The sequence below is a fragment of the Jaculus jaculus genome, chromosome 1, assembly GCF_020740685.1.
Source record: "Jaculus jaculus isolate mJacJac1 chromosome 1, mJacJac1.mat.Y.cur, whole genome shotgun sequence".
Taxonomy (NCBI): domain Eukaryota; kingdom Metazoa; phylum Chordata; class Mammalia; order Rodentia; family Dipodidae; genus Jaculus; species Jaculus jaculus.
The window spans coordinates 311,463,374-311,485,508 of record NC_059102.1 but is presented as its reverse complement, the minus strand read 5'-3'; the positions used below and the strand labels follow the sequence as shown (position 1 = coordinate 311,485,508).

At 43.1% G+C, this 22,135-nt stretch overlaps 1 protein-coding gene across 2 annotated transcripts in view; it reads left to right on the top strand.

Moving 5' to 3' along the window:
- Pbx1 (PBX homeobox 1) overlaps positions 1-21,927 on the top strand; it is a 333,904-nt gene extending 311,977 nt beyond the window's left edge. For both annotated transcript variants that reach the window (XM_045146632.1, XM_045146629.1), the window contains one exon: positions 20,423-21,927. Coding sequence is in view for 1 of the 2 variants with exons in the window: in XM_045146629.1 (XP_045002564.1) it covers positions 20,423-20,443 (21 nt within the window). In the remaining variant the exon portion in view is untranslated. The remainder of the gene's footprint in view (positions 1-20,422) is intronic.
- The last annotated feature ends 208 nt before the right edge of the window (positions 21,928-22,135 follow it).

Here is a 22,135-nt window from a genome sequence, read left to right as displayed (position 1 = left end):
AGCTATGGTGGGGACAGGGAGGACCTTGAAGAGGAAGGTAATGCAGGCCTCTGCTGTTGGGTGGGTCAGTTTAGAACCTGTTGTTTACCATGATTGGCACCAGGACCTGTTTGCTTCCCAAGCCCTCTGCTCTCGGCCCCTAGCCCTTCCGCCTCCTGGCAGTCAGTGTAAATCTTTCCAGAGAGTTGTTTCCCCTTGTGGTCATACAGTAACAGGCTACTAAACCTGCCTGTGGGGTGAATTACGAGCTGGTCCCTGGAGCCCCAGCCTCGGGTGCCCACAGAATGAATTGTGAGTGCTCCAGGCTGTTGGGTTTTTTATTTATTTATTTGTTTGCTTTAGCATATTTTAATCTGTTCATTAAATTGCAATCTGCCACCCATCCCCAACTCTGACTGTCTTTGGATGGAACAGATTTTTCATAGGTAATGATACCTATAAACTTCAGGGATGGCAGCCACCAGACAGAGCATACTGTGAGAGGGGGAGGTGAGGAGTTACAGAGAAACTTATCACCTGGCTGGACCTTGGCCATCCTGCTCCTGCTGGGTTCAGTGCCACCTTTCTCAAGGCAGCTAGAGTGGTCAGAGATTTCTGAGCAGCACTTGTGACCCATCACAGTCTGAGACTCCTGCACAGAGAAGGCGTAGGGCAGCCTAAACATCCTGTTCCTGCATGCATAAGATCGTGCCTGCTCCACATTGTGCCAGGCAGTAAAGGTGGCACACAACCTGCCTTTATGATGTCACACGGGGAGAGATGTGCACTGATAAATCAAAGCTAGAGAGGAAGCCAGATGGTGCCATAGAGATTGTGGTCTACAGGTCATCCTTCTCATCTGGTCGTCTCTCTACACTGGAGGATTGCCATCCATCTGACACCAGGACCACACTTTACATAAGTGACACTTGCCATGGTTATAATGTTGGTGCCACCTATGTGTCTAAAAGTTATGCCAATACATTTCTGTGGCGCTTCCCAAGAGTTTTGTGAGCCAGACAAGGCAGGTGTCACAATTCCCATTCTGCGGATGATGAAACCAAGACACAAGAGACTATGTGGAGGGAATTGCTTACAGAAGTTCAGGAGCACCTGGCTCACAGCAGTTGTACACCAAATGCATGGTGAATTTGTGAATGGCTTCATGTTGCCCTAATGCAGCTCAAGGCACATTTCAAGGTTTGCTTCTGAAGTCATGTCCAGAGAAAGGTTCAAGATTGAGACCTTTGAAGCTTGAAGTTTCAACCTGAACAAGCTAGGTAAGAAGTCTCCACCAGCTGCTACTTAATTCATATTTGTGCATACCAGAATCCTCTATGATTTTTTAAAAAAGTATTTTTAAAATTTTTTTGTTTATTTTTATTTATTTATTTGAGAACAACAGACAGAGAGAAAAAGAGGTACAGAGAGAGGAGAGTGGGCACGCCAGGGCCTCCAGCCACTGCAAACGAACTCCAGATGCGTGCGCCCCCTTGTGCATCTGGATAACATGGATCCTGGGGAGTCGAGCCTTGAACCAGGGTTATTAGGCTTCATAGGCAAGTGCTAAGTCATCTCTCCAGCCCTAAAAAAAAAAAGGTGTTTTTAAGGTGTGGCTGCATACTCCATATCGTTGTGCTGATAGTGAATTAGGGAGAATTTTAAAGGCTCTGCACATATTCAACCATTTAATTTTCTTGACAACCCTCAGTACATACTACCATTCCCTAGTATCACACAAAGTTAAGTACAAAAAAGTGAAATATGTCTCTGGAATTCATTGCAGAGGCAAGAGGACATGGTGTACCCATTCCTTCTCCTCTCCTCTATCTCTATCTTACTTTCTTTCTGTCATCAATCAATAAATAAGAAAATGGAAAGAAGGAAAAAGGGAGTAACAGCAGCCAACTTTCTGCACTTTAGAATCTGAGCTTACAAGCAGACGAACTGTCAAGGGCAGCACAATCCCTCATATTCTGTAGGTTGAGAACATGGTGGTGGTGTTGGCTTAGTTTCGCTTGCAGAAGACACCCGACCAAGAGAAGCTTGTAGGATGAAAGGGTTTATTTTGGCTTACGGACTTGAAGGGAAGCTCCATGATGGCAGGGGAAAACTGGCATGAGCAGAGGGTAGACATCACCCCTGGGCCAACATCAGGTGGAAAACAGCAGCAGGAGAGCTTGCCAAACACTGGCAAGGAGACATTGGCTATAACATCCATAAGCCCTCCCCCAAATAATGCATCACCTCCAGGAGGATACAATTCCCAAATTGCCACCAGCAGGGGACCTAGCATTCAGAGCATAGAAATTTATGGGGGACACCTGAATCAAACCACCACATAGAGTCTGGAAGTCACACTTGAGACTCAGAATCCAATTCCTATACCAGCCACCAGACCATAGAGAATAAACTGATGTCTGTCTCTATGATTCTGCAACTCGCCTGGCAGCAGAGATCATCATGCTGCAGTTCAGTGAAGGTGATAAATTTACATCAACTGAGTTAAAGCAGAAGGCCAACTCATGCAACCACACACTGGGGACCTTCCTACTTGTAGCTCCGTCTGCTGGGAGTGAGGGGACATGTGAACAAGAGGTTTCTGTCCTGACTTCTTCCTCTCATGCAGCCAATGACTGTGATCCCCCATATGACCCAGCCTGACTCGCAGCAAGCACAGTAACTCTTACTGTCACCCTCAGGTGCCATCATCAGAACACTCTGACAATGCAGTACAGCCACAGATAGACTGTGTCCCCAAACCACCATGCCAAGAAGTCATTCTGCAATGACGTCCCTGTCTATAGCCTTGCTGAGATTACATGACAACCCTGAGACATATTCTGGTTGTGACCTGATAACCCTTATTCTAGAAGAACTGGTGGACTCTGAGTGCTTCCTGGCTCCAGTCATGACACTGGGAATAACTCTGACCATGACCTTCAGGCTGACTCGTGACTAATGGCTGTTGAAAGATTTGGGTTGTTAAAGAGTCTCACATTAATAAAAAATGATCTCTAGGCTTGAAGAATCCTCTCAACACCATAGTTTGTTTTTATTTGTTTATTTATTGCTTATTTATTTTGTCATTTTTGAGACAGGGTCATACTTGGTAGCCCAACCTGGTCTAGAACCTATTGTATGAGCCAGCTGGCCTCATACTCATAGTAATCCTCCTGTCTTAGCCTTCAAAGTGCTGAAATTATAGTTGAGATCTGCCACACCTAGCCTTGTTTTGCATTGTTTTGTTTTGTTGTGTTGAGACAATGTCTCATGATGAGAACCAGGCCAGTCTCAAACACCTAATCCTCTTACCAAGCCAAACCTAAAAAAAAAAAAAAAAAAAAATCTAATTTCAAAGTAAATAAATTATATGGTAGCTGAGTATCAGAAGGGGCATAAAAAAAAAATCCTCTCTTTCCAAGCTGAATATAACCTTATTTCATCTGGTTTGTGGGGCTGGCTTCTGAGAGGGTGGCTCATTATGAATTTTTGGCAAGAGAGACATTCTCATTGAAGACACAGATTTCTCAGAAACCCTTTAGAGTGACTTCATTAGAGCAATTGAGCACAGCACCAGCGTAGGACACCACAGGCCACATCAGGAAGCTTGAGGCAGGTGAAATGCTCAGTACCCAGAGATCTCTGGGCTCCAAATCTTTATTCTACTGCTTAGGAGCTTAGAAATCTTGAACAAAGCTACCCACCTCTCTGTCCCTTTGAGGCATTTCCCCCATGGGCAAAGGTTCCATGGTTTCTAAGATGTATGGGCTCTTGTGTACAAATGACATCACCACCCAGGCCTGTCGCAGCAGGCCTTCTGTCCTTCCAATTTCCTTCTGTGCTTCCCAAAGTCCTACATACAGCTTCTGTCTCAGGACAGGTTAAAAAACTGGGCTATACAGAGAATAGTTCAGAGACCATGCTGGACAACCAAACACACTTCTGGGGATGAACTACCTCAAGCTATCGAAGAGAAAACCAACATTTGTGGTCCTCAAATTCACACACCAGTGTCCAGTGGTGCCAGTGGTTCTCAAAAGGCATTCCAGTCTGTAAGGTTGAGTACCCCATCTACAATGACAGCCTGGATGTGGTCCCTCTTTGTCTCAATACACCTTTCCTACCAGCTGAGCATTGGGGAAACACTTGCAATAGGATAATAAGCCAACTTAGAATCAGCCATATACCCAGGAAGGAAGGGAAGGGGAGGGAGAAGTCAGGCAAGGTTCCGTCACTGCTCACCAACTGCTGCTATCCCCTGTGGATTTCTTGTCAATGATTATTCAATCTCAGGCCTGACCTTTCTATTCTAAATAACACTGCAATATCAGCACGGCCCAGCCCGCAGCTTTTGCAGGAAATTAACTGTATCTGGTTCTCACAGGAGACCCAAGAAATCCCCTCAGTAAGTAAGCCCAGACTGGTTTACAGACAAAGAGAGCTGGCATTATCTTCTTCTCATACATTCCTCCTAATACCCGTCTAAATATCACAGAGCTCCCAGCTGTTTAATTCTAATAAATACTCATCTATTCTCAAAACAGACAAATGTTAGGTCTCAGGTGGGCCTCGAGCATTTTGCGCACGCTAGGAAGAGGAGAAAATGGAGAAGGAGAAAGAATAGAGAGCAGCTCACAGGCCAGGTGGAGATTTCCGTCCCAAACAATACCACCCTAAGAAAATGGCTAATGGTTTCTGACAGAGCCAGAGCCCGAGGTGACTTCCAAGAGGGATCATTTTGATAGTGAGTACCTGCACTGAAAAGTCCTTTCTACCTTTGGAACAGCCTTCAGTTTTCTGTGCACTCACCTATGGCAGGAGTGTGCCAAAGGGCTGTGACCATGTTACGAACTTATTCTTCCCGGCACAGGCAGGGTGGAAGAAACGGCATGAGCCTCTCAGTCAAAGGGACACACCGTTGTCAGGAAGCTTGCTTCCCTGCTCACAGTGACAGTTTCCATCTGCATTCAGGTGGTTTCATCGTCCTCAAGGGCCCTACCTGAAGGATAAGGAAGTACAATATGCACAAGAGAGGGCGCTGGAAAGGTGGCTCAGTGGACACGAGCGCATGCTGCTTAACCCAAGGGCCCGAGACTGCCCATCCCTCAGCCCCCACGTAAGAAACCAGGCATGGCCATGCAAATCCAGAGCCCGGTCCTGTGCGGGTCACTGAGTGAGAGACTGAAATCTCAAGGAAATATGATGGAGAGTGGAGGTTCAAAGGGGAAAGTGGGGGAAGGGAGGGAATTACCATGGGATATTGTTTACAATCATCGAAATTATTAGTTATAAAAATAAAATTAAACAGAAAAAGAAGACAATGGATGTTTTCCTCTGGCTTCATCATCCACATGCACAAGTGCACATGCCACACACACACATCGCATCACACACCACACATTCTGTATACATGCAGACACACACACATACAGAGAGAGAGGAGAGAGATGGTTCTCTAGCACTTGCTACAGAGTTCAGATTCCCAGGATCCACATAAAACTGGATGTGATGGTGCACATCTGGAATCACAGTGTTCTGTTAGAGATGGGAGGTAGAGGCACATCTACTGCATCTCAGGGTGCAGCTGTCCTGGCACACATAGCAATGATAAGAGACCCTGACTCAAATAATCTTGAAAGTGAGGACTAGCATCTGAGGTTTCCTCTGAATTCCACACTCGTAAAGTGGACATCCACACCCACACTCACAGACATGAAGACACATGCATAGACACACACAAACACACATATGTACACATGATACACAAACACAAAGATTTTTTTCTAAAAGGACAAGAGACAAAGCCTTCCATATCTCTAGAACCTAAGTGTATTTATAAACAAAAATATTCAAAGGATAGAAGGGAGAAAAAGAAGAACCAGCTGATATTTAAGCTTTGGAAATGGATTGGGATCAGTACAATGAAGAAATGTCCTTTGGTTCTTTAAGAATCCTGAGTAGCTTCAAGCGGACACCATGGTTTGGAGTCAAAAAGAAGCTCAGAGAAGACCTACTTCACACCTGAGACACTTTGCCATAGTCTGAAAACACGCCACCCCATGTTCCAACTCATACCCAGCTGGATCCAGCATGCTCTGTCCAAGGAGGCAGGCACTGGGCTCTTCACACAGATGCTCTGAGGCCCTTGAATCCCTTGTGCTCAGATGATTGTGCGCAGCAAGGTGTCTCACAATTAGGTAGCTGCAGGTTTTGATTGTTTCAAACTTCCCCTGCCTTTCTTCATCTAAGTCGGTGGGTTTCTAGGTGTGGTCTTCACCCTGGCTGTCAGATGGAGGGTCATGAGCAAGAGGGCCTCTAACTATTCAAAGGCTGATTCTTATGTCTCTAGGCTAAAAAAAAAAAAAAAAAAAAAATACCAGCTTAGCGATGCCACACCATGTTCAGCCAAATCCTCCTTTCAGTGTGGAGGTCTATTTAGGATGTTGAGGAACAGTTGACAGCAACACTGCTTAAAACCATCAGACCATGGAAAAAATCAAAGAGCCACCGTTCAATGTCCGCAGTTAGAAACTCATGAGGACCAGGGACAGGGTAAGAGCCCTCGCTGTGCAAGCATGAGGACCTGAGTTCAATCCCTGGAACCTATGTAAGAAACCATGCATGGCACATATGCTCTAACCCCAGCCCTGAGATGGGGTGCAGACAGGAGGAGTGCTCCCCAGTCAGACAGTCTAACTGAAAAAAAAAAGGGACTTCTAGGCTCGGTGAGAGACTAAGTCACAGGAAAATAAGGAGAAAAAACTAAAGAGGAGGACACCTGATTCAACCACTGTGAGTACATCTCCCACCTTCTGCCCTGCTTTGCAGGGAGACTGGAAAACCCACAGGGCGGTGTACCAGGGGCGACTTCCGTTGGTTTGTAGAAAAGACCCCAGGGAAAGACTATGATTCCCTGGTTGTTTGGCCATTGTTTCACGTCCCTCGGATCCTTCCAGTAGCAGCCATGGACTTTGGCAATGTTTCTGTCCGTGGGGTGGATGACCTTGTTGGGCAAGTCCTCTTTTAGTCTTAAAGTAGACAAAAATCAAGCAAAGAACAGAATCCAGATAAGTAACAGCAGAAAAGTGGTCAACAGCAGAAAAGTGCCAGATGAGAGGCACACAGTGGGTGCTGCCGGTGACCAGAGAACAGAGCACTGTCAGCGGGCAGAGCACCTGGGGCGACCTCTGAAGTATGTAAGGTGGCAGCCAGGCCCTGGAAGTCAGGTAGAATTTGATGGGTGGCTATTACTGCCTCCGATTTACTGGCCCAATAAACAGGCACTACATGGAGGGTAAATAAATGTAAAGCAGTTTGGCAGTTTAATGTGGTTTTGCACACAGCATAAGCACTACTGGTTTCATGAACTGATCACAGGAATTTTCCTGAAGATTCCATGACATCTCGTATTAGGAGACCATGGACAGGGGGGGTTAGGATCTTGGGGAGACCAGGACTGAGGGGCAAGATTACCAGGGCCATGCTAGGGGTGTGCAGGATGTCTTGGAGTCCCTGGGGAGTGGTCTTGGAGTATGTCACTTCTAAAGGTGATGATGGTCGCTCAGGTAATTTCACTACTGCTTATCAGTCACAAACCCTGAGCCCCAAGTTAGAAGGGATGTTGTCCCAGGAAGAATGGGCCACAACCTCCCAGTCTCTACCATAACACGGAGAAGGAGCTATTTATCACATTGGTTGAACAGAATGCACCAAACTGCCTTTCCTTTATAAGGGCCGTGTTAACGCCTGGAGGTGGCTGGTTTGTGGGGTGTGTAGCGACCTTGCTGATACACCCACTCCTTCTCTCCTGAGCAACTCTTATCAGGGAAGGAGCTAGGAATTGGCTCTCACAAGGGATTTTATCCATTCTGCACATACTGTTTTTCAGATCAAGGTAAACACACAGGTCCACAGTTTCCTTGGGCTTCTCTTCCCTCAGCTGGTGCTTCTCTGATGGGATTAATGTCTCTTTCCTGATCCAGCATCTTCAGTTAGAGCCCTATTTATCACCATGTCTGGTAACACGTGAGGCCTAGCAGAGGCAGAGGACCCGGGCGTGATTTCTCCCTTTTCTCCAGACCACGCCCTTCCTCTGTGTTGCCTTTGCTGCTGGGAAGATCCCTCACGCTGCAGTCGACCCCTAATGAACTAAGGGTCCCGAGCCTTTCCTCAGGTGCACGGTTGATAAGCCCCATCTTGCCACTGGGCATTTGTGCTGCTTGCTGTTCAGATCTAATTGCAGGGCTTTTGCATTTGTCTTTGTTAAATGCCATCCTATTAGATTTGGTCCTCTAGTCCAGCCCGGTGAGACCTGATTTTGTCATCCAACATATTAGCTCATCACCTTCAGACAATGTTGAATGTGTGGCAAAGAGCTGCCACTTTTAGAGTATTTCTCTAACCAGACCCCATGCTTTTTAAGATAGCAGATTATTGCATTCAGTTCTCATTCCAATTCTTCAAAGTGTGTTACAATACTCATTTTATTTTATTTTAATTATTTTATTTAGAGAAAGTTCTTACTATGAAGCCTAGGGTGAATAGGAACACCCTATGGAGAACAGTCTGGTCTGAAACTTGTAACACTCCTTCCATCTCAACCCTTCAAGTTGCTCAGATTATAGACATGACCCACCATGCCTTGCTGACCTGAGTTTTATATAAAAGAAACCTATGAAAGCTCCAAAAAGGTTATCAGACTTGTTTAGGGACACACAGCCATGTGTAGGAGAGAAGATTATGTGTCCTGACACCACACAACGTTGCCAACTTCGCATTCATGTTTCCCACAAGACAATCCAGTGCCAATACTTTGTGACAAAACTGCCAAGTACTTCAGGCTGGAGGCTGATTTATCCTAAATGATCCCTTCTCTTTTATTGTCATGTTACTTTTTATATTACCCACCATTATCTCAAGTGGCAGCCAGAGGAGCTTTGCTCACTGTTTTGTTTTTTGTATAGTTTTTTTTTTTTTCTTTTTCTTTTTTTTTTTTAAGAAATAGCTATAGTAATTCTGAGCTGTTCTAATAAATAGCAAGTGATGGGAACGGGCTGTGTCTTGTTTGGGTCAAGTCATGCTGGCCTCGGTAAGTCACAGGTAATTTCACTTCATGCTCTGAGGCCATTATTTGAAGAATTGAGCCTAGCTTCTTGCCCAGGTCCGTGTCTGAAACCTGGCAGTTCGTAGTTTTGTTGTTGTGTTCCATGGGTGGGGAAGGCATACGCATTCTCTTAACCAGCCTCTAAAAGCAGCAGCCGATGACAGCGCTAGATCTTCTTCTCTTACAATCTTATGTACATGTTCCTTGTCACCGAGAGATAAATTTTCTTTGACTTTACACAAAATATTATTGAATATGCTTTGAAATTTCATCCAATGTGAAAGAGAATCCTCAGAGCCAGTGCCCAATGACAACCTGATACATGTGCCTTACAGTGACTAGCTTCTGTATGGTTGGTTTTCAATTTCTGAAGCACTAGTTAAATTGTGGATACCTTTGACCTGAGACCACTGAGGAACAAAGGGGATTGGGAGACCAGAATTCTTTCAAACTGGTTCTAACCTTAATAGTAAAATGTATTTAACTGATTAAAATAAAAGTTAAAAAAACAAAACAAGATACAGGGAAATGAAGGACAAGAGCACATGCCTTTTGTTGTTACTGTTGACCTGGTAACCAAGCTTTTCACAGGCACAAGTCTGGACAGCCACTAGTGCATCTGCATTGCAGGATGTAGCCTCACTGTCCAAGAGCGATTCTCCATGGGGCGTCCTGGGAGATTTTCTTTCCCATACTGAGTACAGTTTCATACGAGAGCCTTCAGAATTACCCCAGGGCTGAGACCCTCTCACAGTAGAACCCTATTTTCTGCCATCTACCAGTGAGACCTCCCTCCTCTGCTTCACTCTTCTCTGACATCCCTGTCTTAACTGATGTCTTATAGGCACATGTATGCGAGCTCTTCGCAAGCAGCAAGTAGAGACCGCCAGCCCACCATACTGTTCCGGCCTGGACTTGTTGGTTTTCTGTCTGCTGTTTATTTGTATGCTTAGTTTTTTGTCTTGCTCTGTAGCCCAGGCTGATCTCAAACCTTTAATCCTCCTATCTCAGCCTTATGAGTCCTAGGATTACAGGTATATACCACCACACCCAACTATGAGCCCTTCTGGAAGGGATTTGTGAATAGCATATTTGCCCACGTCTACCACCAACCAGAAGTATATCCTGTGTCAGTTTTATATAAGTTTTCTAAGTTCTATAAAGATATTCTTTCAGTGACTTTATGATAGTAACAATGTATGCCAAAAGGGTGGGTGTGTGTGCGGTGTGTGTGTACACATAAGTAGGCATCCAGCGGTTTTTCATTTAAACACTTTACAGCAGGCATTTGGGCAGCAAATGGAAATGGCCTGAGGTGTCTCCAGAGCAGAGGTCAATGAACTCAGAACAACCCCTTGAATTTTCCATTACTGAGTAGTTAGATGAAGTAATAAATAAATTATTATTAAGCACTTTGAATAGAGTGTTATGTAAAAGCTAAATAATCATAATAATACAGTAGTATGCTGATCTTGATAAACGGGTCGGCTTCCATGTCATTTAAAATGGATGGCACAGCAAAGTCCGTGAAGATGAATGAGGCCCACATTCACAGAGCTCAATAACAGCACACAGTCTCTTCTGCTAGGAGGCTCTGGCCTCCTCCAGAGTTGCTTCATTCTCTTCCCTGGTCTCTGTGGGACAATTAGAAGAGGAGAGGGAGGCTGGCCGTGGCTTTAAGGGGTAGTAAAAAAAGCTCCTGTGCAGGGATATTGGAAGGAGACCTAGGTGAGCGCATAGGGATTTGCATTTCTGAGAAGTCAGAGCTAATCTATAAGGGGCTGGGGGGCAGGGAATTAACATTTATTGAGTGCCTCCTGTGACCCAGACGCTGTGCTCACTTGGTGCTCTGTGTTTATTATCTCATTCATCCTCCAGGCCAGCACATTAAGGTAATAGAGGAGTGGAATAAAGTCGAGAGCATTACTGTTTTGTGCAGAAAAGCAGAGAGACTGACCCTGGTGCTGGAGCTGCTGTTTTCTCTTTGCTTCCTAGAGCAGGATCTAGAGAGAGAGAGCGACAGAGTGAGCCTGGGAATCAGAAGCTTGGCCCAGTGATTTATCACTGTCCCCAAATGTTGGCACCTGCCAGAATAGACATTTGTGTGGTGAGAGACAGCTTTCTTTGGGGTCACACCTGATAAATACTTCTCTGCATCCCCACAGAACCTAACAACTCCTGGCATCAAAGCTTGATGGGGCCTGATTCAATTCAGGCCTCGTGTGTACCTTAAAACTATTGAGAGGGGGCTTGGAAGATGGCTTAGTGGTTATAGGTGTTTGCTTAAAAATTTTCCAGCTCAGGGTTCAGTTCTCCAGCCACCCACTCAAGCATCCATTTGCAGTGGCACAAGACTCTAGTGAGCACGTGTGCACATGCGTGCTTATGCACACACGCGTGCGCACACACACACACACACACACACATAAAAAATATTTAGCAAATATTGATAAAGAGATAGTCAGGTGCCTAGGATTTCCCTAGTAGACTTACATAGTTTTCTGACTTAATATGGCAACTCTGTAATTCACATTTTGCTTATGACATGAGAACACTTAGAATGTTCTCACGTATCACACAACAAGTTCAAAGAAGAGATGAGAACCAGGTTGGGCTTTCAAGACTATGGTGTTTGATCTCGTGCTAACTCAGAGGTCGGGGTCTCTTGGGATGAGTTTTCCTTTGACCCATCACTGGGCTTCATTCTTAATAAGGATTTGCTATTCCTAAACAATTTGGAGAGATGTGTGTACATGGTATGCCTATGTTCATGTGTGTGAGCATGCTGCGGTGTGCATGTGGAGGTCAGAGGAGGCTGTTGGCTTCCACGGTTTCCACTGTTTTTGTGGCTGCATCTGTCCTTTTCCTTGTTTGCAGCACTGTTCGTCAGGCTTGCTGGCCTGCAAGTGCCACAAGATTCTCCTGTGTCCGTCTCTCTTGTTTGGTAGAGGAGTGTTGGGATTACAGATACCTACACGGTCTGTCTTACATGGGTCCTGGGGATCTCGCTCTCCTCAGATACTCGCAAGGCAAGTGCTTTGAGCACTGAGCCAGCTTCCAGCTTTCCCCTTGTTAAGGTGTTAAAGGTATGGAAATAGTTCCAGGATTTGTGCATTTGTTCACTTACAGCCAGATTAAGCATGATTGCCATACAGTTAATTGCGCCTTTGAAGATTATAGTTTGATACGTTTATCACATGTGTGGTATGCACATGTATATGTGTTCATATGTATGGGACTATACATGTTTGTGCAGGTGCACATGTATGTATGTGAAGCCAGAGGAGACCCTTCTATGTTATCCTTAGCTACATACCCACAGCCTTTTTAATTTTTTAAAATTTATTTATTTATTGAGAGAGGAAAAAAAAGAAAGAAGGAAGGAAAAAAAGAAAAGCAAGCAAGAAAGAAAGAAAGAAAAGAAGGAAGAAGCAGGTAGATAAAGAGAATGGGCACTGCAGGACCTTCAACCACTGCAAATGACCTCCAGACACATGTGCCACCTTGTGCATTCAGCTTATGGTAGTCCTGGGGAATCAAACCTGGGTCCTTTGGCTTTCTAGGCAAGTGCCTTAACGATTAAGCAATCTCTCCAGCCCATCCACATCCTTTTTGAAGCAAGGTCTGCCATTGGCTTGGAATTTATCAATTAGGCTGGACTAGCTAACTGGCAAGGTCCAGGGATCCCCTACCTCCAGCTCCTCGGGGCTGGGATTACAAGTCCAATCTACCATACCCAGCATGAATGTGGGTGCTGGGGGTAGAACTCAGCACCTCATGCTTACAAGGTCAGCCTTTTACCAATGGTGCCATGCCCTACAACTTTGAAATTTGATAGGTTTTGATCTATACATACACTGTGACACCATAACCACAGACAAGCAAATGAGCTTATTTGTGACTTCCAAACTTTACTTCCTTATAAGCCATCCTCATTTTATCCCCTCCCTGAGCAGCCACTGCTCTGTTCTAGGTCACTACACTGAGTTTACATTTTTTCGAGTTTTATGTGAGTGGAATCATACAGAAATCAATCCGTTTTTATCTGGCTTATTTTACTTAGTGTAATCATTTTGAGATTTATCCAAGTGTTCTCTTTTTTTTTGTTTGTTTGTTTTATTTGCAGAGACCAAGACTTTGATAATTAGTATATGTCTTATTTAATGCTTGCTTTAGACTTAATCGAGTTCAAATTCCAGTTCTACCATTTATTTTGTATCAGGTGGCAAAGTTTCTTAGTCAGTCTGAGGCTGTTTTAGTTTTTAATCTGTTTACTGGGTAAAATGCGTAGCACAAAATCTATACATGTACTTAATTCTTCAATTAAAATTAAAATTTAAATAATAAAAAGTGATATTTTTTTAAATTATTTATTTATTTATTTGAGAGCGACAGACACAGAGAGAAAGACACATAGAGGGAGAGAGAGAGAATGGGCGCGCCAGGGCTTCCAGCCTCCGCAAACGAACTCCAGACGCGTGCGCCCCCTTGTGCGTCTGGCTAACATGGGACCTGGGGAACCGAGCCTCGAACTGGGGTCCTTAGGCTTCACAGGCAAGCGCTTAACCGCTAAGCCATCTCTCCAGCCCAAAAGTGATATTTTAATCAAAATCCCCTTGATATCTATTAGTTCTCCATATCACGTTATATAATACCAGCCCAAATAAAATACTTTAAACTGACATATGAATCTTTTAATCTTCACAAGAAGTCAGTGTGATGTATCGAAATGTTACAATTCCCACATTACAGATTAAGAAACTAAGGTAGATGGTTGGTAGAAGGGGAGGTGAACAGAGGCAATCTGGCTCAAGACTTTTACTTTCCATAAGATTTGATTGCCTTTCAGTATATCAGTGACGTCTATCCACTAGCCCTAAATTTTTGAGGGGCATCGCTACAGGAAAACATAATAGAGAAATATGGAAAAGTTAGATAAATTGCTAATTCAATAATAAAATTATTACTGGAAGATCAGTTGTGATTAAGTGATGTCAAATACTTTAACTACCTTATAGGTATATACCTGAAATTTGGATGTATGATAAACAATCCACACCTGAGTCTAGGGCTAACATGAGATAATAAAAAACAAGGAATCTCTACAGAAGAAATTATGGTAGTCTTCTAGGAGATATTGGAGAAAGTTCAGGATGTCATATGTGACCTCAGGTTTCAGACCAGGTCCCCCCATGGAGGCTTCACAGTCCAAACTAATTAGATTATATTCTTCCCAAATTGAGAGATGTTCAATTTGGAACCCATTGGAATGGCTGCTACAGTAGAATGGGAAAATTCAGACAAATCTTTGTTTGGTCAAGTATTTTGGTATTTACTAAATAAAGATTTAGAATCTGGTAGAGCAGAGAGAGGGAGATTTCAATTCAGTTAAGAGAACCAAGCATACCTTACTGGTCTGATGTGCCCAGTATCTCTGACTTTGAGAAATTCTAGTTTGGATTGGAGAGATAGGGGATGAAAGATATAAATACAGTAATTCAGTGGTAAGAGAGTCCTAGATTTAAGACATTTAGAAGGCAAAATCAATAGACTCAGTGACTTCACAGAAGTAGGAGAGGAAGGATGGTAGGACTCACCCACAAAAATAGAGAATTAAGACAAATCAATTTTTGTAAAGAGTTTGGCATATCTTAGTGTCTTGTAATAGAAGACCCAGGTGAAAACCTCTGCTTACCTTCTGGGGAACTGATCTCAAGGTACTGAGCTAATTATCTAACTCAGGGGAAAAATGCAGACTTAAGTGTGTTTTAGTAAACAGGGTGCTGTTAATGCTATGGGATGGGTGCGTTTATGAGGGGAAGTGTGGGGAGTGAGGACAGACGGTACATGATTAAATGTCACTGCACCCCATCATCAGAAGGTGCATTGGAGAAGTGCATAGTGCTTTCACATACACCTTTCCTTTTTGAAACCTTTTCAGATGTCCTGATTTTAATCACACATTTATTCCACAAGAGTTAAGTGCAAACTCATTTGCTTGTCATTAAGCTGCATTACTAATGGGGGGAAAGGACCTCAAAGCAAACCCAGAGGCTTACCTGGGTATGCTCCTCATTTAGGTAGAGGCATATAACTGGGAGAACTTGGCTAGGGCATGGTGGGCAGAGAGCTCAGTGTGATAAATGAGGTTTTGATGGACTGAAAAGAAATTTAACTGTTAAGTATCTTTCTGGTATCTGTGTCTTTTGTCATGGATAGTGAGGGCTGAGATACTGAGTTGAAAAGAAGAACTGCTAGTTGTGTGTTGATCTCCTCGCCTCTGAAACTAGCCCTTCTTCCCATATGCTTATATCCTCTTCTTCTGCCATTGAATCATCGGATGTGTTGCGCATCGTCTATGTGTATAAACATGTTAGGTTCTGGGGACACAAGGAGCAATTGTGTTTAGATTCTGCCCATGAGAAATAGGGAATACATACGATCAAGGTACTGAGCTAATTATCTAGGCATCCTCATTGGCACAGTTCTCTATATGTGTCTGAGCACTCTTATCTACACTGTACTGTTGCGCTGAGACACAGCTGTGAAGGATGAGGGGCAGTGATTATTATTGGTTGAGACATGGAGGTAGAGGGACTCCAGGAAGGCTGGTTCATGGCTGAGATCCAGACCTCGGGGCCAAGTATTCTTTCTGCTAAGGGGAATGTGTTTTTCCTCAGTACCTTCTTCCTGGGCACTGTGCCTTTGCAATTTCCTAGTTGTCTATTTTATCTCTTTCAGCTAACATGTTTGATAGGCCCTTGGGGAATACTGATGTTAGAATAACTTGCTTTGAATCAAGTGCTGTATCCCATAGCTGTAAGAGGGACTTCAAGAGAGCCACCACCATTCATACTACCCCTCCCAAGCCCTATTGTTTGTCTGGAGGGAAGTATGTTTATCAGTTCTGTTTGTACCAGGAAGCACTATCAAACTAAATTAGCCCAAACTGGCTGCCATTCAGGTCAGCTAATTAAATTAGCTATTGTTGCATTACTGATAAGGACAGTTTGGAAATGGACAAAAGGCACTCATCCCAGCAGCAAAAAGCTCAAGCCAAGAAAATGTGTGAACAGAAACACTCTGATAGGAAGCCCTCTGACTGGCAGCAGTACCCGGGGGGTTTGGTAGACTGTTCTCTGAGCCATCTGTTCCAAGCTCAGGGCTCACTGACCTCTCTGGATTTGGTCTGTAGGTGCATTGCTGTCTCCTGGCTTTCTGGTACCCAGCTGTATCCAGGGCAACCGTCTCCTTCTCCCCCCGCTATGAGCCTAATCCTTCGGGGAGTCTGGAGAGAGGTGGTGACTGGAGTCATCCTCTCTAATTCGCTAAAACATAGTCTCCTCATAGTATTAAAGGCCATTGATGTTTGAAAATGTCTTGAAGAAGAGAGTAGTGAGAGAAGGAAGGAGGGAGGGATGGAGAGAGAAAGAGAGGAAAGGAAGAGCCAGAAAGGTATAAAGAGACTTTTTTTTTTTTTTCTGCTGGGCATATACTTCTTTACTTGATAACAGCCTTTCCACTATCGAGTACAATCTTGAGGTACTGTAAATTAAGTTGTCTGATTGGGATCTTATTAGGATGTAGACACATAGCCTCACCATAGGCCAAATGAGTCAGAGTCTTAGGATTCTGGACTTGAGGGGAGAGTTACAAAGAAGAACAATGGGAAGGACTCATTCTCGCCTTTGTGAGACCTGACACCTACCCTTCGCTCCTTTCACCACTAGCCCCTACCACTCTCATTTCTACCCAACCAACTGCCATAGCTCCATTTTTTTTCTCCAAGATGAACAATCCAGGATTTCTACAGTCCTTGAGCTTGCCTGATAGCCCTAATGCAACCACTTCTTATGCTGACCAGTCAGTTTCATGCAAGTGCCAATGATGGAACAAGTTTGTAGTTCCAGTCTCTGGCAGATGAAGCAAAGAACCCAGAAATATACAGTGGTTTCTACAAATCACACAGATGATTATTGGCAGGCCCAGGGCTCTTGCAGCGTTATCAGCTCCTCAAGATTGTGCTGCCTGTGCATGGTACTGCCTGGCTGTGCATTGAGAACATTAAGACAACTCTGGGGCATGCTCCTGGGAACACAGGGTGGGCCTGGAGAATTCACATCCAAGTCTCTAGCTCTCATGGCTCCCTTTTCTACTGATTTTATAAATCCTGTTTCATATTTTTAAGTCACAAGAAAATATTAAACTGTGAAAAAACAAGTGATATATATGCTTAATTTCTAAATGACTCATATGTAAGTTTGTACATGTTTAGTGTCTTTTGCTGTTTAAATGTGAAAATTCTGTATTTCAATTTTTTTCTCTAGCTCTCAAAAATACAAGCTAGAATACTTTCTGCTGAAAACTGTGCTGTGTGCAATTAAGGATACCAGCAACATCAAGGAGAAGGGCTGGCACACTTATTTTAAGGGTGGCCTATAATTAGGAAAAATTTGATGCCATTTTTTCTCTCATCTATGCATTTTTTCTTACTTAAACTTTGGAAGTACATTTTCTAAGCTCTGGTCTCTTCATGTATAGACAAGGAAGTTAACTGTTTTCCATCCTTCAAGCTTTAAGATTCTAAGCTAACATGGCAATAATAGTAAGCTAAATAAGAAATTCCAAAGGTGATTTATTTGGATACTTTCTGAAATATTTGATTATTATAAATGCTTTCAAACCTACAAGGTAAAAGTAATAGGAGAAACTTTGTTGGAAAAGCTATGCTAAAAAAACTTTAGCCAAGGGCTAGGGAGATGGCTTAGTGGCTAAGATGCTTGCCTGTGAAGCCTAAGAACCCATGTTCACTCTCCAGATCCCACATTAGCCAGATGCACAAAGGTGAAGCAAGCACAAGGTTGGACATGCCCACTAGGTGGCACAAGCATCTGGAGTTCAACTGCAATGTCTGAGACCCGGTTGTGCCAATTCTCTCTCTCTACCTCTCTCTAAAAAATAAATTAAAATAAAAAACTTTAGCCTAAAGTGGGATGAGTCTGGGGAAATGGCTCAGTGGATAAAGTATCTACCATACTAGCACGAATAGCTGAGTGCAGATCCGCAGAAACCAAACAAAACAGGATGGTGTAGAGTGAGTGTCTAAAATCACAGTGGGAGGGCTAGAGAGATGGCTTAGTGGTTAAGGCATTTGCCTGTGAATCCTAAGGACCCAGGTTTGATTCTCCAGGTCCCACATAAGCCAGATACACATGGTGGCTCATGCATCTGGAGTCAACTTGCAGTGGCCAGAGGCCCTGTTGTGCCCATTCTCTCTCTCTCCATCCCACCACTCTCTCTGTCTCTAATAAATACATAAATAAAAATAAATCTTACAAAAGATTTATAAAATCACAGTGGGAAACTGGGACAAGCAGTATTAGAAAAGAGTCTAGGATTTAAGAATAACCACACAATTCAAAATTCAGTGACAAATCAAGGCATATTTCTGCAGAAGGGTGCATAGCTTTTTAAAGAGTTCTGGCAAGCAGGGGTTCTGCTGGCACTTTTGTACTCCCTAATGCAGACTATGTCTTCTGTCACTAGGGTAAAACTAAAGGAAGGGAAGATTTAACAAACTTTTACCAAATGCAGACATAGATGCTACACTTTCAAGGGTTGTTAACACTTCTGGTGTCCGGGACTGCCAGTTCTTTCATCTCAGGGACAGCTCACTCAGGAAGGAGAAGTTCCCACAGAATGGCGTCTTTCTAGAACTGAATTTGTCTATCTTATTAAACCTTTGACAGAAAAGAGAGCATGTCTCTATTTTCCACAGGAAGGTGGACGCAGGACAACTTCTTGGAAGCTAGGGAGGCAGATTCAGCATGATGAACGATAGAGACCCAGTCTCAAATGTGGTGGCAGGCAGGAAGAGTCACTCAAAAGAAATCTTCCCCAAGTGCATGCAAGCCCACATGCGCTACACCAATGTACATGAACACACGTGGGGGGAAAAAAAAACCACTTCCACTTCAGCGTTCATTATGAGGAGTATTAAAGAAAGTCAAAGCCATTATTCTTCAGATGCAAGGGCGTTCATTCTACAAGACCCAAGTCCACCTGTCTGTATGTCATGGAAAGTGTGTTATTAGTGCAGTGTTTCTATTCTAGAAGAAATCTGACTTTCCCCAGTGTCAATTCAATCAATCATCACTTTGGGAACTTGAAGGAAAGGAGTAGCTTAGCTCTAGGCAAATGGGTAATTTCAGCAAATCCAGTAAAGTAAGCATAATTGCTGATATATATATATTATCTGTAAGACCATTGCAAAATATGAGGGCACGTCTCTGTAATCCCACCACCTCAGTACAACAGTGCTTATTTCCCATAAAGTCCCTCCATTTGTCATGGGTATATACAAAATTAATACTTCAGAAATGTAACTTGATTTACTTTATTTAAAGGCTCATTAAGCTTAACCAGTCTTTGAGTTCAAAATTGTTATGATTCTCTTTCAAACTTTCCTGTACATTTCTTTTCTTTTCTCTTGAACCCAAGCTACAAAATTGAAGGCTTCCACAGTCTCTCTCCTCTTCCATGTGGTCTAGGCTTAATGTTTTACTGACCTATCCAGAGATAAAAGTCAAGGATATTCTTGATGGATCATTTTTAAATGAAGGCAGTAAGCAAGGTACAGGGGGAATCCATTACACTCAATATTGTTACTTCATCTGTAAAACTTGGGCAGTAATAACTATTTCACAGAGTTCTTGTGAAGATTAGATAAACAAATGTAGAAAGGATCCTACAAAAGTAAATTCACTTTTTTTCTAAAAAAATAATAATAATTAGGGCTGGAGAGACGGTATAGCAGTTAATAACTTGCCTGTGAAGCCTATGGACCCCAGTTCAAGGCTCAACTCCCCAGGACCCACATTAACCAGATGCACAGGGGCCACAAGCATCTGGAGTTCGTTTACAGTGGCCCTGGTGCGCCCATTCTCTCTCTGTCTCTCTCTGCCTCTTTCTCCCTCTGTCGCTTTCACATAAATAAATAAACAGAATTTTAAAAAATAAATGATAAACAAGTCACTCCATTGAACTATTGCTAATATTTACCATGGAGAATATTTTCTATATTACATGAATGGAAAAAGAAATAGCTTCAAGTTTGGCGGCTGATGAGCCATTTCTGGAGTGATCTGGGTCCAGGCCTTTTCTTCTCCTCCTATTTTCAGCTAGTTAGGCGCTCATTGAGATCTTGCCACAGGGTGGGGAAAACAAATAAAAATGGAAGTCGGTCAATTTGACTCTTTGATAGCAGTCTTGATGAAAGATATGTGAGTGGAAGATGCTAAAATTGTGAGTTAAACTGGAATTCTGCCTTCTTACCAGGATATTTCAAGAACCTACTGATCGCTGGTGTATCCTGCTCCTCCTCTCCTGACTGAAGAAGAGCTGTCCTCCACCTGAACAATGGCGTCTCTTCCAGCATGATGTGTACCAAACAATAGTATCTCTTCCAGAATGATGTGCACTGGCTTTGGAAGATGTAAGCGGATACCTGCTGGGCAGTCATATCAGGCAAAACCACCCCAGTGAGCAGCAAGCTGACCAATATCACAACTGATCCTGGTTGCAACAATAGAGTCCCAGAGCAATAATCACTCTTCTTTCTCTTTCTCACTAATCCAGCCATCAAATAATCACTCTTAAGAATTTACCATATACCACCACACAGTATAACATGTGGTGAGTAGCTAGATATATGATAACCTCTCAACTCTCAAAAAAAAGTATAATACACTTAAAAAGTGAGAGCTGTGCATGTGTAAAGACAACTAATTACATAGGGGAGAAGACTTGAATGCAATTAGTGCATCTCACATATGCCACTCAACCTGGGAGGCGCTACCCAGGTATTATTTTATCTAATCCTTACCACATCTCTGAGAAGCATTCACCTCCTTCCGTGAGGGATACTGGGAGTCAGAGATGTGTATTAACTTGCCCAAGGTCACAGAGCTAGAAAAACAGAACCTATTTTCAGGTTGAGATGTATCTAACTCCATAGTTCATGCTTTGACACTGATTCACACCTGTCAGTGAGAAAAGTCAGACTTCAGAGACACCATTTATTCCATTACAGAACTCTAAAATGCTTACCAGTAAAATTCAGTGATAAGGTTTTACCTAGTCCATCAATTAGTATGGACTAGTAAGTTATTCTAGCCAGAGGGTAAGCGTCTGGCTTCTGCTGGCAAAGATAATGGACTGGAAATGGCCACAGTCTGGTCCCAGCTCAACCATTATCCATCCACATAAGTTCATCTGAGCAACTTGCGTTCATTGTCTGGGTTTTTATATCCTCAGTGGCAACATAGAGCATTTCTAGATTATCTAGTGTGGCTCACATTCTCTCACCGGGCATGTGTATAACAAATCTGCTCTAAAACCAAGCAGACCTGAGTTTGAATCCTGACTCCAACCTAAGCAGTGATGGTTGGGCAACAGTTTGTATAATGGAGATAATAATACCTACCTCAGGGTCTCTGCCCATAGTGTTCACTCTTTGGGACATTTCCCATATATCTACAAAGGTCACTCTTTTACCTCCTTCAGGTCTTTACTCAAACTACCCTTTAGTGACTCTCTCCCTTTAACACAGTGTCTAAACTTGCAAACCAACTGCCATTGTCTATTTTTTTCCCCATGTTATTATTTTCCTTAACACTCACACTTAACATCTATATAGAGCACTCAATTATCTTATTTATTGTCTGTTTCCAGCCTTCCCTTCTCTAGAATGTGAGCTCTACATGGATTTTTTTGTATTCTTTACTGCTGTATCCCCAGTTTCTAGAATGATTTAGGTGCTTAATAAATATTTCTTGCATAAATGAATGCTTGTCGTGAGGATAATATGAGTAAAATGCTTTGTATAGGGCCTTCACATGATAAAAACTCCACAGATGTTTGCTGTTATTTTTGTTATTTAATTAGTCTTCCTAGTTTCGATGGAGAATATGTTCTATTTCTCCTCCAGATAACCCGAGATTAGCCTTCTACTCTCGTTAGCGAGTGTGAAGGGCCTGTTACTGAATTTAT